The sequence below is a fragment of the Sinocyclocheilus rhinocerous genome, unplaced genomic scaffold, assembly GCF_001515625.1.
Source record: "Sinocyclocheilus rhinocerous isolate Xijiao unplaced genomic scaffold, SAMN03320098_v1.1 scaffold466, whole genome shotgun sequence".
Lineage (NCBI taxonomy): Eukaryota > Metazoa > Chordata > Actinopteri > Cypriniformes > Cyprinidae > Sinocyclocheilus > Sinocyclocheilus rhinocerous.
Genome location: NW_015631145.1, coordinates 955053 through 971552, shown reverse-complemented (window position 1 = coordinate 971552; position 16500 = coordinate 955053). Strand labels below are relative to the sequence as shown.

The window sequence follows — 16500 nt, the reverse complement described above, 5'->3', positions numbered from 1 at the left end:
ATGTGTGTGTGTGTGTGTGTGTGTGTGTATATATATATATATATTTTTTTTTACGTAGCATATAAAGTGTGTGTGTGTGTGTGTGTGTGTATATATATATATATTTTTTTTTTTACGTAGCATATAAAGTCCAACTTGTTTTATTGTTGTGGACTTTCCATATCAATAAATAACAACAATGTGACAACACTGCATCGTGTGTGTGTGTGTGTGTATATATATATATATTTTTTTTTTTACGTAGCATATAAAGTCCAACTTGTTTTATTGTTGTGGACTTTCCATATCAATAAATAACAACAATGTAGGTCTTTAAAATATTAACTTTTTTTCAGAGAGACTTGTTTCCTGGTTCACGTATGTAAGGGTGACAACACTGCATAGACTTTGTACAGTAAGATTGGGGGATTACCATACAGACTGTGTACATTGCACTTACACTAACTTATGAGGCATTACAAAACAAACACATTTACTTTTAACATTAGCAGTGGAGTAAATCCTTTGACAACGAAAGACACATTCTCACACGCACCCTCTGACTATTCATATTCACACCAAACAGTCAGTGAATTAAAAAAAAGACAAATTCCAGAACAGCACATATTCACACAGTCTTATACACTCACAAACACACACACGCAACAGTCACAGACGACTGCAAAAATCAAACACCACCAGAGCAGAGAGCGCGAGAATTTTGCAGTTTTGCAATGATGAGCACATAATCAGTGCAATGATGAATCTACAGCGTCATGTAAAAATGAACAATAACTATCCATTTTTTTAATGCTTAATTGAACGTGTTGGGGTAAAACGGCCGTGTATCGCAAAATAATAATAAAAGTTTTTTTTTTTTTATTGAGTTGTATTCGCAGGCTGCACGCAATCCCACATCACATTTTGCATACTATCTTCCCTAAATAGTATAAATTTCCATTTCATGAAGAAAAACACAACAGTCAGTTCTTTTTGCTTCATCAAAAACACCCACAGCTAATGTAGTCAGATTTGTGAGTATGAACTCTTATGAACTGGTTATCTTAGTGCATCCAAAACACATTGCACAACCACGAGTGACTCTTATGAGCCGGATCTTTTTGGTTAATCAAAAACATTGCACAATCAGGGTCCGATTCACAAACAACAACAACAAAAAAATTCTGTCATTACTCACCCATGTTGTTCCAAACCCTTAAGACCTTTGTTCATCTTCGGAACACAAATGAAGATATTTTTGATGAAATCTGATAGCTGACCCTGCATAGACAGCAAGGGAACTACCACATTCAAGGCCCAGAAAGCTAGTAAGGACATCGTTAAAATAGTCCATTTGACATCAGTGGTTCAACCGTAATTTTATGAAGCTACGAGAATACTTTTTGTGCGCAAAGAAAACGAAAATAAAAAGAAAGGATGAACAAAGGTCTTATGGGTTTGGAACGACATGAGGGTGAGTAATTAATGACAGAATTTTCATTTTTTTGGGTGAACTATCCCTTTAAATGAACACTCTGAGAGGGGTTACTGAATCTGATTAACTGAACAAACTGCATATTATTACTTTCATTAATGTTAATGTGTTATGAGGAGCTTTCAAAACTTTTCATCTCTAAATGATTTTAGTGTCTTCCTATGAGCAGAACACTAAAAGTTGTGTCCTTTTTATCACAAAATGAACAACAATTCATACCTAATTAAAAATCAAGTTTAATCTTCTTTGACAAAAGAAAGTAGATGTGTTTGATAATGGCTTTAAGCAAATGTGCAAATACAGAATTCTTTTGACCAGCCACTTAAAACAGCTTTCTGTGGAAAAACAGGTGAGGCACTATGCATCATACAATCATTAACCGTGGCACATAAAATGCAACAGATGCTGATATACTGTAAGTATGCAGCAATTGCCTATCTCATGCCAAGGACTTCACACAGCGTTTGGTTTAATGTGTTAGCGGGTGATGAAGAAACTAGTATATGGAGGTCTGTACACCAAGGATGTTGGAGACCAAACTACTAAAATACCTTGCTGTGTTGTTTTGCTGGTAGATTCCATAAATACAACATGTGGGCAAAAGCCTCAATTCACAGCCATTCAAAAGCAGACACATATTCTGATGAAATAACATTTTTTGAAACATAAATCACAGAGATGTTGTCAGTGGCACAGCTTAGATCTCTTAGAAGAGGTGAAATTGGCTTGTGGTTTTCTCTGTTTGCTGTCTAATAGAGTAATGTACGGCTCAGGTAACGGGTTCAAAAACTGAACACCCAAGAAGCAAAGACAGTCACTTCCAAGGTTGTGTACTTTTAGGCCTTTGTGTGCTAGAAGAGCAACCACCATTGAGTTAAACAGAAATGCTAACAGATAGCTTTGTCCTCTTGGACTTTATACTGACACCTATTGATGTGGAGATGTACCATCACACAAAAGCAAAGGTCTTTGATTGTAGCAATACCTAATACACTGACATATTTGTCATCCATTATTATTATATTTGTCATCTTTCTAATGCATTCAGGAGGAGCATCACAGTGTCATCTTTGATCCTGACATCTACAGAGCTTAAACTCAACAACAGAGCCACAACTAAGGAAACTGGGTCATTTTGTCATTCAAATTCTTCACAATGGTCGATTTGGTCTCAGTAATGCAAACATCTATAAAGATGCTCATGTGCTCATAAAAACACGCACAAGTAATTCTCAGAACAATTAAAAACAAACAGTGAACTATTAAACCAGTTTCTGGAGTTTCGACTGCTTTGCAATTTACCGCAGGGCAAAATCATGCGCTTTCATTCTCTCTCTCAGAAAATTTATACGACTAGTATTGGTTTGACAAGTCATAATTGTGTACAAGCCATTTAAATACACTAAATGTTTTTTTTTGCTATGACTAGGACCAGGACTTGTTTGACAGGCAGATCTATCACTGCTGTCACTCATCAGAGGCATTAAAATCAAAAGAATCCCTTTAACAAATGTCAAAGTATGCATCAACTTCTTAAAGAAACAGTACTTAAGTTTTGATACTTGTACAAAACTGCTTTGATGTTTGATGTTGGTTTCATCTTCACTCTTAAAAATAAAGGTGGTTTTCTGATGCCATAGATTAGAAGAACCATCTTTGGTTCCCCAAAGAACCTTTCTGTGAATGGTTCTTAAAGGGATAGATCACCTTCAAGCATTTTTTTAGAGTGTTCTTCATGCAACCTTTATAGATGCCAATAAAGAGTGTTGCACAGTACAGGTCACACAAGTAAATGAAGAGGGTTAATTCAGTTGAGCTACTATACAAACCATAGTAAACTGTTTTACACCATACAGGGAACAATAGTTCACTTTGTTTAGACCCACTACATTTGCTAGGCAACGGTAATACAGCAAACATATCAATTTCAGTATCATACTTTGTGTGTTATTAGTCAAACAATGTACAAAACTGCTTTGATGTTTGATGTTGGTTTCATCTTCACTCTTAAAAATAAAGGTGGTTTTCTGATGCCATAGATTAGAAGAACCATCTTTGGTTCCCCAAAGAACCTTTCTGTGAATGGTTCTTAAAGGGATAGATCACCTTCAGTTGCTGGTCCCCATTGACTTCCATAGTATAAAGGGAAAAAACACACACACTGCAAGTCAGTGGGGACCAGCAACTGAAGATGAACTGTCCATTTAAAATAACTTAGTGTGAAGAACATTTTAATAATCAAAAGAACCTTTTTCCACTCCACCTTTTGTGGAATGGAAAGGTCAGTGGATGCTAAAGGTTCACTCTAAAAAATGCTGGGTTAAATATAACCCAGCGCTGGGTTAAAAAGGGACAAACCCAGCTATTGGGTTGTTTTGACCCAGTTGTTTTTTTTGCTTTTGTCATTTTTATTCATTTTTTAACATTATATGTGAGGTTTTCTAGATTTAAAATTATATATATAATTATATTATATTATATATATATAATAGAATTCTCACTTTCTTGTTGTTCTGAAGACGACGGCAACTTTTTCTTTCTCATTGAACGGTAAAACCGTGAATTCCTGCGTATAGGAGCTCTGCCGGGTAACGTCTCATCGTCATCATCGTCATCCTCGCTGGGCAGATGGGCCACTGGCGCCTGAGGTTTGGTCTGGACCACTTGAGGTTTATGTCCCCACATTCGGAACAGGGCTGTCATCGCCATCAGCTATCAGTAACGAGATCCAGCCGTTCATGGAATAATCCCCATCTGACAAGCACAGCAGGAATTCCCATCCAGACTGAATCCGAAAGTTCGGGCTCCCAAACACACAATCCCACCACAGTCACAGAGAAGTTACGCACCCTTTCTAGATAATCAACTCTCTCATTCTTCTTTCGCCTCTTTCTTTTTCCTCTGTCTGAGGGGCAGGCGTGTTGTTAGCGACAAGTTCAGAAGTCTAAAGTCTGTCTTTCTCTCTCTGAATCCTCTACTGTCTAGCAAACCTGTCCTCTGGCCCTTAGTGTCAAAGTTCTCCCCCTCCCTCTCATTCATTCTCGCCGGCCCAGCCTCCCCGTCTCTCCCGCCCTCTTTTCCTTCTCTGTTTCACTTGCCTTACCCTGTTCTCCCCTGAGCGCATAACTTCTAGCCCCACGTGTGTATCAAACAGGTAGAGTCAGTCATCTAAAACAGCAGATCTTGTATTTTTAGTTGTCACTTTCTTAATATGACGTTCACACCTCACCCATGTCTCATCAAACATGACTTCTCCCACACTTTGAAAGCAGCTCTGTACAAAGGCTGAACTGTCAAAAAAGCTTTCTGAGATTCTCAGCATGTTTTACATGAAAATACTATGTCTATATGTTTTACAAGAAAATGCTATTTCAATATTTTCTACTTCAAAAAATCTGGTAGAGTTCAATGTGTTACTTGCTGTTTGTGAAATTTGGTGAAAACATCCACCATTTTTTTTTTCATTGTGTGTGCATCAGTCTTGTTCCATGTTTTTTATGTACTGTATCAAACCTTTTTGTCTTCATTTTCAGTAAAAAACAAAAAACATAACAAATAATAAACATTCTTAAAACAATACAAGCACAAGTTTGTAGGTTTAGACTTTTTAAAGAATATTTAATTTGTTAAAATTAATATATTTTAGTTTTCATTATTATGCATAAATCTACACTCTAAAAAAATGCTGGGTTAAATACAACCCAGTGCTGGGTAAAATAGGGACAAACCCAGCAATTGGGTTGTTTTGACCCAGAGGTTGGGTTACTACCCAGAAGGTTGGGTTAAACATTTAACCCAACCGCTGGGTCAACCGCTGGGTCAAAACAACCCAATTGCTGGGTTTGTCCCTATTTTACCCAGCACTGGGTTGTATTTAACCCAGCATTTTTTAGAGTGTAATCAATCTTGCTTAAAACAAGAATAAAAACAATTTGTCAGAAAAGAAAAAGGAAAGGGTAAGAATTTTTTTTTTACACAATTTTAACAACTAAATTTATATTTAAGAACACTAAGGTGATTTCACAGGAAAAACAAACATATTGAAACAAAAATACTGAATAAAAAATTATATTTTGTGAACCCCAAAATATTTTAGTCTAAATTAACCTGTGTTGTTTTAGTATCATTTATATACTATTTTAGTATTAATGTTTTCAGTTTTCGTCTCCCCCCCACCCCAGTTTTTATTATTTCAGTTTTAGTCAGTTATCGGTTAATATTATTAATAATATTTAATTTTTAATTTTTTTAATATTTAATTTTTTTATATTATTTAGAATATTATTGTTAGTTAAAAATATAGTTAAAGGCAACATTTGTCATTTTCATTCTAGCTTTTTTCATCTAATATTTAAATTTTATTTTATGCTTTATTTCATTAATTAAAGCGATTTTTAATAGTTTTACTTTCAGTCAAAAATAACAACACATTCTTTGTAACATCCTGTTCTCTACAGTCAGCTGACTACTCAGGATTAAAAAGTTCTCTCTCTCCTGTTTGGCCAAAAACTCTCTGTCTAATCCCATTGTGCTCCTGCTGATTAACACGCACTGACAAGCACACAAAAGCATGAACATACACACAGATCAGAATGTGCATGTAACCACAAACATTTACAGAAATGTAATCCTAAAATTTCCAACGAAGCACAAACTTCAGGCACATGCACATGGAACAACATGCATCAAGCACAGACGTAAATGAGGCAAACCTGAGTCAGGCAATCTCTACAACAAAAAAGAGAGAAACGCCTCTTACCATTACCTAGTCAAGCCAAGGATCAGTATTACATTACAAGGAGAAAGAGCATGCATACCTGAGAGAGAAATAAGGATTATGGGATGTCTCTCTGCGTGTGTCTAATCTAACCATTCTTTGGGGCCAGAATTGCTGGATAACGTAAGTTAATAAATCAGATTTTTTTTTTAAAGTTTTCTTTTAGCAATAAGATTTGGATTTGTGTTTGCATTTTGCCTTATATTCTAGATCTGGTATATCCCCATGTGTACAGCTAGGTGAATGTGTGTGTGTCGGTGTATTCAGCGGTAGGGGGTGTATAAACAAACCCTTCTGTCAGTATTGAGTTTTTGGATGGAATGTGGATTCTTGGATTCCTGAGGTTATGTAATGACAGTGCAAAGAGCGCTGCGTCAATGTGACGGGCGCACCTCGCTCTTATAACTTCACCTGTGAAGAACAGGTGTGCCGCAATTCCATTGGCTACATGAAAAAGTGCCCAGCCTTGTCTAAATGATCATCAGCAGTGCGATCAAGGTCCATGTGATAACAGTTTTACCTCTATAATATTTATTATCTATGTGTGAACAAATATTGTTTGTGGCTGTTGCTCATGTCTAGCTTAAAAAAAAAAGTTGCTAATATTTTTGTTTTAAACATAAAATATGCAAATAAATAATCATTTTAATTATTGTTATCATAAATACTTTTGGTAAGCAAAGTGGCATCAGAGGGAACAATGGCATTTCAATTTAAGTATTCCTGAAAAACCAGCTGAAGAGCAGCTTAGCGAGGCTGGGAGAACAGCTAAAAACCAACATAGGCTGTTTTCTTTAGCATTTTGGTGGTTTAATGAGTCATTAACAGAGGAACTTGAGGTTTGTCGTCATCTAGTGTTGAGGTTTGGTTCTTTCCTTTGCAGGAGGGCCCTAGGCCACTATTGTACAGTACATGTGTTGCTGCCGTCTGTGAGAAAAATATGAATGTTACTGATAAAAAGGAAGTCAAAATGGTTATTTGGCTTTTAAAGCCAATGCCATTTCACACACTCTCTGTCTTTAACCCATCTAACAAAAAATATGTTCTCAGAAAGTTGTGCTAATGTTTCATTAAGCTATAAAACGTTATTTCTGGATGTTTTATGAACATTTAAAACGTCCAGTTTTTAAAAAATGTTTTAAAAAGTTTTTTTTTAAAATATATATATATACAAACGTTAAGGAAGCATGCAAACATTATGGGAATGTTATTTTGTATGTTCTCTGGACTTTTGAATTAAGTAGTAACATTTAGAAAATGTCCAACTAAACAGTACCATTTTGCGAACATCAGTAAAGACCAGTTAACTCTGAACAAATTAACATTACTGGAAGAATATTTGTTCAAACCCTTATGAAAATTAACCATGTTTTTTTTGGGCGTATTGATTACTATTTGTATAACCACAGTTTTATTACAGTTACCATGGTTTAACTATAGGGGGGGGGGGCGGTGTTATTTGTAGTAAGACACTGTGATCCTCTATATATGTGTTATGTTACTGTTCTTGTTATGCAATAAAAAACAAACACACATATATACATTTTACACTGATAGCGATTGTTGTTGCGGCCAATTTACATAGAGTTGTCATTGTTTATCCATGTTTTCTGTGCGCCACCATACCTGTATGACGGCTAAACAAGTCAGCACAATAAAACCCACACTAAAGAAGTTTATTTATCATATTTGTTGCTCAAAGGTTGATATTTTTAACTGTTATGAGTTTCATAATTTTTACTGTTTAATTTTTGCTAAAAAGCTTGTCTATTAAGAAGGCTCCTAAACCATATAGTGTGACAAGATGCCTCATAATCAGTCACAAAATGCGTCTGCAGTTTGTGTGTGTAAAGTGTAATTATTTGGCTTCTCGTTTGATTAAGCGCACCGCGCGCGCTGCAGAGGCGGACTCGTGAGCGCGTGATAGTTTCTCTTTTGACAGAAAACCCTCACCAGTTTCTGTCTGATTGCAGAGTTCAGCTCGTCTGCAGCGGAAACAGAACCCACTCGGTCAGCACAGACGGCACGCGATGCTTCAGCGACATTTTCACTACTCATCTCCTGTGAGGACCTACAACTTGCCTTAAAGTGTGGATAACGGCAGGCGACAGCGGAGAATAATCATTCACCGGCCGTGGGAATGAACTCCAGCACACCATGTGAGTAATCCGCGTGTCTGTTTTACCACAGTTTTCGCCAAAATGAAGCGATATCTACAGCTACGATCGTGATAAATTCAAAACCCAAGACTTTCGGACATAGGCCTTATGTTTTATTTATTAAAGTTAATATCTAGATGCATCGTTGTAAATATGTGGACTACAGATGTTTTCAGTTCAGTTTAATTCAGTTCAGAAAATATTAATTGAAATAGTGTCATAGATTGTCATAAGTACTGTTATTTTTACTTAATTCTTGATTTTCAAGTTGAATTTCTTCATAACTACACACATTCAAAGTGATACATTTATAAAACAAATTAGGCAGCAATTAAAATGTTACAATTTTAGTGTGGTTATTACCAGAGGTGGGACCAAGTCATTGTTTTGCAAGTCACAAGTAAGTCTCGAGTCTTTGCATTCAATTCTCGAGTCAAGTCCCGAGTCAAGACAGACAAGTCCCAAGTCCAGCTGCAAGTCCTCAACTTTTAGCTTCAAGTCTTAAACAAGTCATTAGTGCTCTTTGCCAAAATTAGTGTCTCAGTATTAATTACCATATCAAGATGCAGGCAAACTCATGAAGACAATCATTCAAAAATGCTGTGCTACCATACTTTTTTACTATGAGTAACAAAGACAAAATCATTTAATAGAAAAAAATGTTGTACGTTAAATGTTAAGTTTATAATATGCATAGTTGATCACTAAATTTAGGGGCTCTGTGCGCTATAGGCCTACAGACTGATTTACAACACGTGAATTCATTCACATACAACCTGACCATGTTTCTCAGTACTAAAGTAATTTTAATAATGATACACGGATGTGGTCAGTTCCAGTCAACTGTTATTTGCATGTATTTTCATAATACTGTTTGTTTTAGATGACACATAGGATAAAAGTCTCATCTCTACAAGGGTTGGTATTCAGAAATTAAAGACCTTTTCACAATAAGAATAGAAACTATAAAGTTCTGTTTATTATAAGCACAGGCTGCTTATGTCATCTGCCGCTTTAAATGCTCAAGCTTTTTAAAGTTGGGCGGATTCTGATTGGCTATCAATGTTTTTATTAGTCATCAGCTGGAAAACAAAATAATTTTTAAAGTTATTACAATGATATTGTTCCTCTGTGCCTTTATATTTGGTTGTTATTGTTATCTGTGTATTCAAATATATTACACAGGTAATCATGAAAATGCATGTAAATATTCTGTTGCAGTGCATCAGTCCAAAAGAAGTGAAATAAAGCGCATCCATCCATAATAAAAAGTGCCTCACACGGCTCCGGGGGGGTGAACAAAGGCCTCCTGTAGCGAATCGATGCGTTTTTGTAAGACACAAATATTTGCAGGTTTGCACTTCTTGATAGTGTACCATAGATTCTACAATGTTTTTTTTCTCATCATGCTCATTTTGTGGCCACCCTCCCCCCCACCATTTAAAATGCTAGACTAACTGGCAACCCCAGGTGTTGAAATACTTTTGGCAGTGGGCGGAATCACACAGACCAAAACAATTACAGACATTCCGACACGGAACACACATTTCAATGTAGAATAACTGGCTGTAACATTGTTTTTCGGAGAAACACCCATGTGAACTTAGAATGTTTCCTAAATATCTGCAAACATATTATGGTATTTTTATGCTTTAGTACAGTCAAAAAATTGCATACAGTACTTTTATCAACTATTTCTTCAAAGTCACCTCTTTCTTTCTCTTTCCCGGACAGACAGCTGTGATTGGGTGTGTTGGGTCCAGAGCTGTGTATATGTACCCATTCTGGTTTTCGGTTTCCCTCTGATCCTGGCCGCTCTGTGGCAGCTGCTCTTCCGCGTTCGACGCTGGAGCGAATCCACGGTTTACCTCAGCAACCTGATCATCAACGACAGCCTGCTGATGCTGTCCTTGCCCTTTAAAATACATGCCTACAGGAAGCGCTGGACTCTAGGCCAGACTTTCTGCTCCCTGCTGGAGAGCCTGCTCTATGTCAACATCTACGGCAGCATCATGCTGAGCGTGTGTATCGCGGTCGACCGATACATCGCTCTACAGTTTCCATTCGCTGCACGCCGTCTGCGATCTCCACGCAAGGCAGTGCTCGTGTGCCTAACCTTGTGGATGGTGGTCTTTGGATGCAGCTTCCCCATCTACAGACTTCACGATGATGAACAAATGAACAAAACATTTTACTGCTTCCAGGACTTCTCCAACTCAACTTGGACGAAAAGTTGGATTCTGGCGTCTATGGAGACAGTGTTTTGCAGCAGCGCCGTGGTGATGGTGTTCTGTTCCGTGCGCGTGGTGCAAATCCTGCACAATCTGAGGGAGCGCTACCCTGGAGATTCCAAACTGCGCAACAACAAGAGCATGAAGATCGTTCTCAGTAACCTGGTGGTCTTCCTCACATGCTTCATTCCTTACCACATAGCGGCGCCCATATACTTCCATGCCAAGACAGGCAAGTGGAACCAAAACACCATCAATCATCTACGCTACTTTGTTCACATAAGCATATGTATTAGCAACGTGAACATCTTGGCAGATGGCGCATGTTACTACTTCATCCTTAAAGAGAACCTGGAATCCGCAAAGCGAGAGAGGAGAATGGCTATACGCATCAGAGAGACACGAATTCGAAGATCAAAGAGTCTAACGTTTGGAGAAATGCATAATGGTACATCCAAAGCCACCAAGACTATGGAAATATGTGTGGACACTGGTTTTACATAAAGATCTACACCAAAACTCACGGAGACCGAATGCTAGGATGATTAATCCTACAGGAACACAGCAAAGGAAGACAGAAGACAGTAAGACATGCTCATGTATACGAGTATGCATGTGGATGGGAAGTATATAGAGACAGGATGTGTGTTTACATGCCGTATGTGAATTTTTGGGTCCCAAGCAAAATCGGAGAAACTCTTATACACTGGAACTTTATAACTGCTTTTTATAAATGTGAAACCACGACAATTTTAAATGTGCTGGAAATTTCTTGTAGCAAAATATAGTGGTACTTTTTTTTTTTTTACATGTAATCATGTAACAGTTAATGGTTTAAAGTTTATGTGAACCATGATATGAAAATTTAGGCATTTTGAAGTAAATTTTATGTTTACTTAGGGGGGTGTCCAGGTCAGATTTTTCTCCAAAAAAAAATCAAAAGAAAGAATGAAAGTATATTTTGGAAACCTTACTTTTTTGCATCGTGACATTATTTAAAGACATTTAAGTTAATTTTACCACCTTAATTATTTTTTACCTTCTTAATTGTTCTTGAATTATGATTTTCATCACTGTCATACATGTCATTTTTATTCACCAGCATTACTGTAAAAATACTGTTTGTAAATTAAAAACAATTCGTTTTTAATAAAGGCAGTAAAACAAATTAAAAAAAAATATAAATGTCCTCATTACTGTAATGCAAAATAATGTCTCATTCTCATTACTGTAACATTAAAATTACTAGAAATAATATAATTAATAATTATTCTACAACAAAATAAGAGAAGAGAAAAATAATCAAGTTATTTATATTGATGTTTTACTGCCTTTAATTTATTTAAAAAATAATTGATTTTAGTTTAATTTCTACAGTAATACAGATGAATAAAAATGTTATTACCGTGATGAGAATCATCATTTAAGAATAATTAATAAAAGACAGATGCATTACAGTAGTGGTAATTGAGTGGTAAAATGAGCTTAATTATGAAAATAATGTCAGAATGAAAAAAAAAATCCTAATAGAGTCATAATTGTAGATTACATTTTATTTGTGCAAAATAATTCATTCTTTTTTACCTGATTTAATCAAAGACAATATTTTGAAGCCCGTTTTTGGTGTTAGGAATGACAATGTTTTCATGATTTGTTTGGTTCCAACGCCCGTATTCCTCATCTCACCAGCAGAGGACGCACTTCCAATTTCACATTTTATTGTGGTAAAGCATGTCAGTCAACAGGAGGTTTATAGGTCACATAAAGTGAGTTCAGTGAAAGTGTTCATGTTTAACTTTAACCACAGAAGAAAGTTTAAGTTGATGTCAGGTTCCTGTTCTGAAGCAGATGCATCTGTGTGTGAAATGTGTTATGAGAGAGTAAAGGTTAAAGGCACAATATGCGTATTCCAAAGAAACAAAGGTGTAGTTTGATGGCTGTGACTGAGTGTGGAATCATGGGAGTTGTGGTCTTCATCCCCACAGCCGATGCAATCCGCTTCTGCTCCTTCCGGTCGTGCGTATGTGGGGAAAAAAAGCAGCGCTGTTTTATCATAGTAGATACATTTGAAAGTTCTGTTATAATGCTACTCTGTGCGGTCGTCACCGGTCTAATAAAACTCACAACATATTAAAGCGTCTTTGGTGTTTCCATGTTTTCTACAAAACAAAACCGGAAATCGAGGGGTTATGACGTCATTGGCAGGCGACACAATGACACTATGGACACGGTCCGTGTCACTAGTTAAAATTGCTTATTTCTCTGGATTTAAACATTCTTCGAAACATTTGGGATAATGTAAGTACACAAGTCAGCAAAATATATAACACTGTTCTAGTGGTTTTTGGATATTTTAATAAAAAAATCTTACATAGTGTGCCTTTAAATGCAGTTGACAGGGAGTGTCTTGTTTTATAGCAGGGAAGTGTGACGAAATGCTCTATTTCAACTTTTTAATGTCAAATCAATTTTAACGTCATAACCCTGACTGAAAGTATTTCGTTTTTGCAACAGATAAATGCTGCTCTGCTTATAGATATATTTCCATGTGTTTTATAATTAAAAAGATAATGCTGCATTAACGTAGCTGTGTAATTTGATAAAAGTTTAGCTTGACTCTAATTAGCTGTTATAAATGAAGAGTATTTTAGCTTCAGCTACAGTTTTTGTGGTTCCTCATGAAGCAGTTGCAGGTACTTCTGATGTACTGTTGTCTCCATCTTCCTTTGTCTGTGTGATATTCATGTTATTTATTGCAATAAATAAGACTGTATTAAAATATGTGTGCACCATTTGAGGCATATTCATTTCAGCTTTCTCAAGATGATTGCCAGTGCTGCTACATGAAATCAACCTGTAAAATATAAACCATGAGAATACATTTTAGTTGTGGTAACATGTTCAAGCAGATAAACGTCACAAGCGCACTCTCAGCCCAAAATGGTTTCTCCAGTAGTTTTGTATGAATACAATATAACCACACTGCCATGCATTCTCTTAAAGGTTGAAAGTTTATTCTACTTAAATATCAAGTTGTAAATATCAAACATACACCACTTTATCCAGGTCAATTTTTACACATACATACATTCATTAATAAAAAAATTTAAAAATACATTAATAAAAATAAATAAAACTTGTTGTACTGCCTTAAATGCAATTAAAAATGAATGGATTTTAATAAAAAACAAAAAACCATTTTTACAGTAATACAAATTATTAAAAACTATAAAAAATTAAAAACTACATGTACTACAGTTATGAGAATCATTATTTAAGAATAATTTACAACAAATACTGCATTTGTAAAGTTGATATAAATCTACAATTTATTAACCACTATATTTATAGTTTTATTTGAAATATTTGTTGTCCAAAATGTCACCTTATATCGCTCGTGCATTATTCTTTTACTGTTACATTTTTTCTTCAAGCATATAATAGCCTACCTGTTTAATGGCAGGTTCTGAGTGTGTCATATCTTACACCATAGTGTGACAACATGTCCCAAAAGGTCAAAATGAGGTCAGAGAACCGTACAATTTTTTTCTGGACACTGAAAGTGGACGTTTTTGTAGTCAATAAAATTTGACATTAAAAATCAACCTACCGTGAGGAATAGGACAAGCTCCGCTGAAGAGGCGGAGAAACCCCCTCACCTTAATCTACATCATTTCCCTTTAGGCGTTTCATTGCTCGCCGGGTTCCCTCAAAACCACTGTAAAATCCACCCAGAGGTCAATCGGCCAACTTCGACCTAAGCGTTCTGATTTCGTAAGCCGTTCTCCTCTGAAACATGAACATGTCTGCGAACTTGACTGACTCGTGCATATCCCCTGATCTCGGACCTTCGAACCGGTTCGTGGCGTCGGCCGTGGTGTATGGACTGGTTCTGGCCGTGGGTCTACCGCTCAACACGTTCTCCCTGTGGATCCTGCTGCGCAGTCACGGGTGCCGGTCACCGTGCGCCGTGCTCATGGTGAACCTCGCCGTGTCCGACCTGCTCCTCGCGCTCTCCCTGCCGCTGCGCGTCTACTTTTACGCAACGCTCCGGTGGCCGTTTGGAGCGGCCACATGCACCGCTGCCATCATTATGTTTCGCGTCAACATCAGGACGAGCGGTATCTTCATCACTTTAATCAGCGTGGACCGGATGATCGCCCTGGTCTTCCCTCTGCGCTCCCGCTCTCTGAGAACCTCCGCGTGCGCCTTTAAGTGCTGCGCGGTCGTGTGGATCCTCATCTCCATCCTTTGCATCCCAGAGATTATAAAACTCTACAGCTCCCTGAAACAGTGTTCCAGCATACCGTGCTTTGAGGCTCAAACGCACCCCGAAGACTCATCAGTCATCCCGCTCTCACAGGCGATATTTTTATTAATACTCCTGCTGGTCAATATCGTCTCCACGGTCGTGGTCATAATCGTACTGAGGAAGCGTCCCAGCGCTGGCGCGGCCAAGGTGAACAACAAAATGAACGTGATACTGATTTTTGCAGTCAACATGTTGGTGTTTATAATATTTTTCCTGCCGTTTACTTTACAACTCTTGCGGTACAATAAGAACAACAGCCAGGTTTTACGAGCGCTCGTCTGCCTGGCGAGTATCAACTGCTGTCTGGATCCGCTCATCTACTACTTCTCTCTGGACTCGTTCTGGCAGGACAAGGGTAAAAGACAAACGGATGTAGGCACTCATTCCCTCAGCAGGTCGATGGAAAGGTCTTGACAAGCTGAGAACAGTTAGGATAAACAATACTAAGGAGCCCCCAATGGGACATGGCGATGGATACAAATGTGAGATGGAAGGAAAACTATATTACAGTGTTTTTCGTTCGCTGGCATGGCAAAACTTCTCTCGCACAAAAAAAAAAAAAAGTATTGCGTTTGCTTGAGAAAATTAGCGTTTGTTCGCAAAATTATTCAATTAAAGTTAATTCAGGTAAATTGGGCACTTTTTGCCATTGAGATGATTGGGGAAAATGTCCAATTATACTGTATTCACCACTATAGTTTTTCCTCCGACCGTGACACTCCACATTTGAAAGTATTTTGTTTAAATAATCATGTTTCTTAATAGCTGTCATGTTTGTTATGTACATGTGGGTTTATGTTACATCTGTTGGACATTTAATGTAATTTTACAGTAAAATGCTGTTAATTGTAAAAAATGTTAAGAAGTAAAAATAGAACAAATCAAAAAAAGATTGCGTTCGCTTGAGAAAATTAGCGTTTGCTCGCAAAATTATTAAATTAAAGTGAATTCAGGTAAACTGGGCACTTTTTGCCATTGAGATGATTGGGGAAAATGTCCAATTATACTGTATTCACCACTATAGTTTTTCCTCCGACGTTATATTATTTCCATCGCAAAAGTTTCTCGGGTGGAGGCAATAATTTTTTTTTTTTTTTTGCACCATCAACAGGTCCCTCGATACACTGGCCAAGATAGAAGGAAATTGGGCAATATGCAAAGTATTTGGACACTTTGCACACAATATAGTTAGTGTTCAAAACGTATCTGAACACTTTATGATTATCAAATGTTAGTGGAACATGTTATTGTGATAAACTGTGGTTCATCTTCCAGAACACCTGTGTGAACTTGACAACTTATTTCATTCATCCACTAAAAATTATATTTTATTTAAATGTCCCATTTAAATCTAAAAATTTGCACTGTGTGTCCAGACATTTAATGTAATTTTACAGTAAAATGCTGTTAATTGTACAATTTTGTAAGAAGTAAAAATAGAACAAATCAACGTATAATGTACAGTAAAAAAATTTAAACTGATATTCCCGGAATTCCCTGCGTGACACTCCACATTTGAAAGTATTTTGTTTAAATAATCATGTTTC

At 36.8% G+C, this 16500-nt stretch overlaps 3 protein-coding genes across 3 annotated transcripts in view; 2 read left to right on the top strand and 1 right to left on the bottom strand.

Annotated features, from left to right (window-relative positions):
* The window catches only part of ngef (neuronal guanine nucleotide exchange factor), a 24373-nt gene extending 19905 nt beyond the window's left edge, over positions 1 to 4468 (bottom strand). The window contains exon 1 of the mRNA XM_016554381.1: positions 3976 to 4468. Coding sequence (XP_016409867.1) covers positions 3976 to 4183 — 208 coding nt within the window. The 5' untranslated portion in view covers positions 4184 to 4468. The remainder of the gene's footprint in view (positions 1 to 3975) is intronic.
* A 1669-nt stretch (positions 4469 to 6137) lies between these two features.
* On the top strand, positions 6138 to 11382 carry gpr55a (G protein-coupled receptor 55a). The gene is made up of 3 exons (XM_016554393.1): positions 6138 to 6374; positions 8225 to 8410; positions 10145 to 11382. The coding sequence occupies exons 2-3, from the start codon at positions 8392 to 8394 to the stop codon at positions 11143 to 11145; spliced, it is 1020 nt and encodes a 339-aa protein (XP_016409879.1). The 5' UTR covers positions 6138 to 6374; positions 8225 to 8391; the 3' UTR covers positions 11146 to 11382.
* A 3061-nt stretch (positions 11383 to 14443) lies between these two features.
* On the top strand, positions 14444 to 15391 carry lpar5b (lysophosphatidic acid receptor 5b). Its single transcript, XM_016554391.1, has one exon. The coding sequence runs from the start codon at positions 14444 to 14446 to the stop codon at positions 15365 to 15367; it is 924 nt and encodes a 307-aa protein (XP_016409877.1). The 3' UTR covers positions 15368 to 15391.
* The last annotated feature ends 1109 nt before the right edge of the window (positions 15392 to 16500 follow it).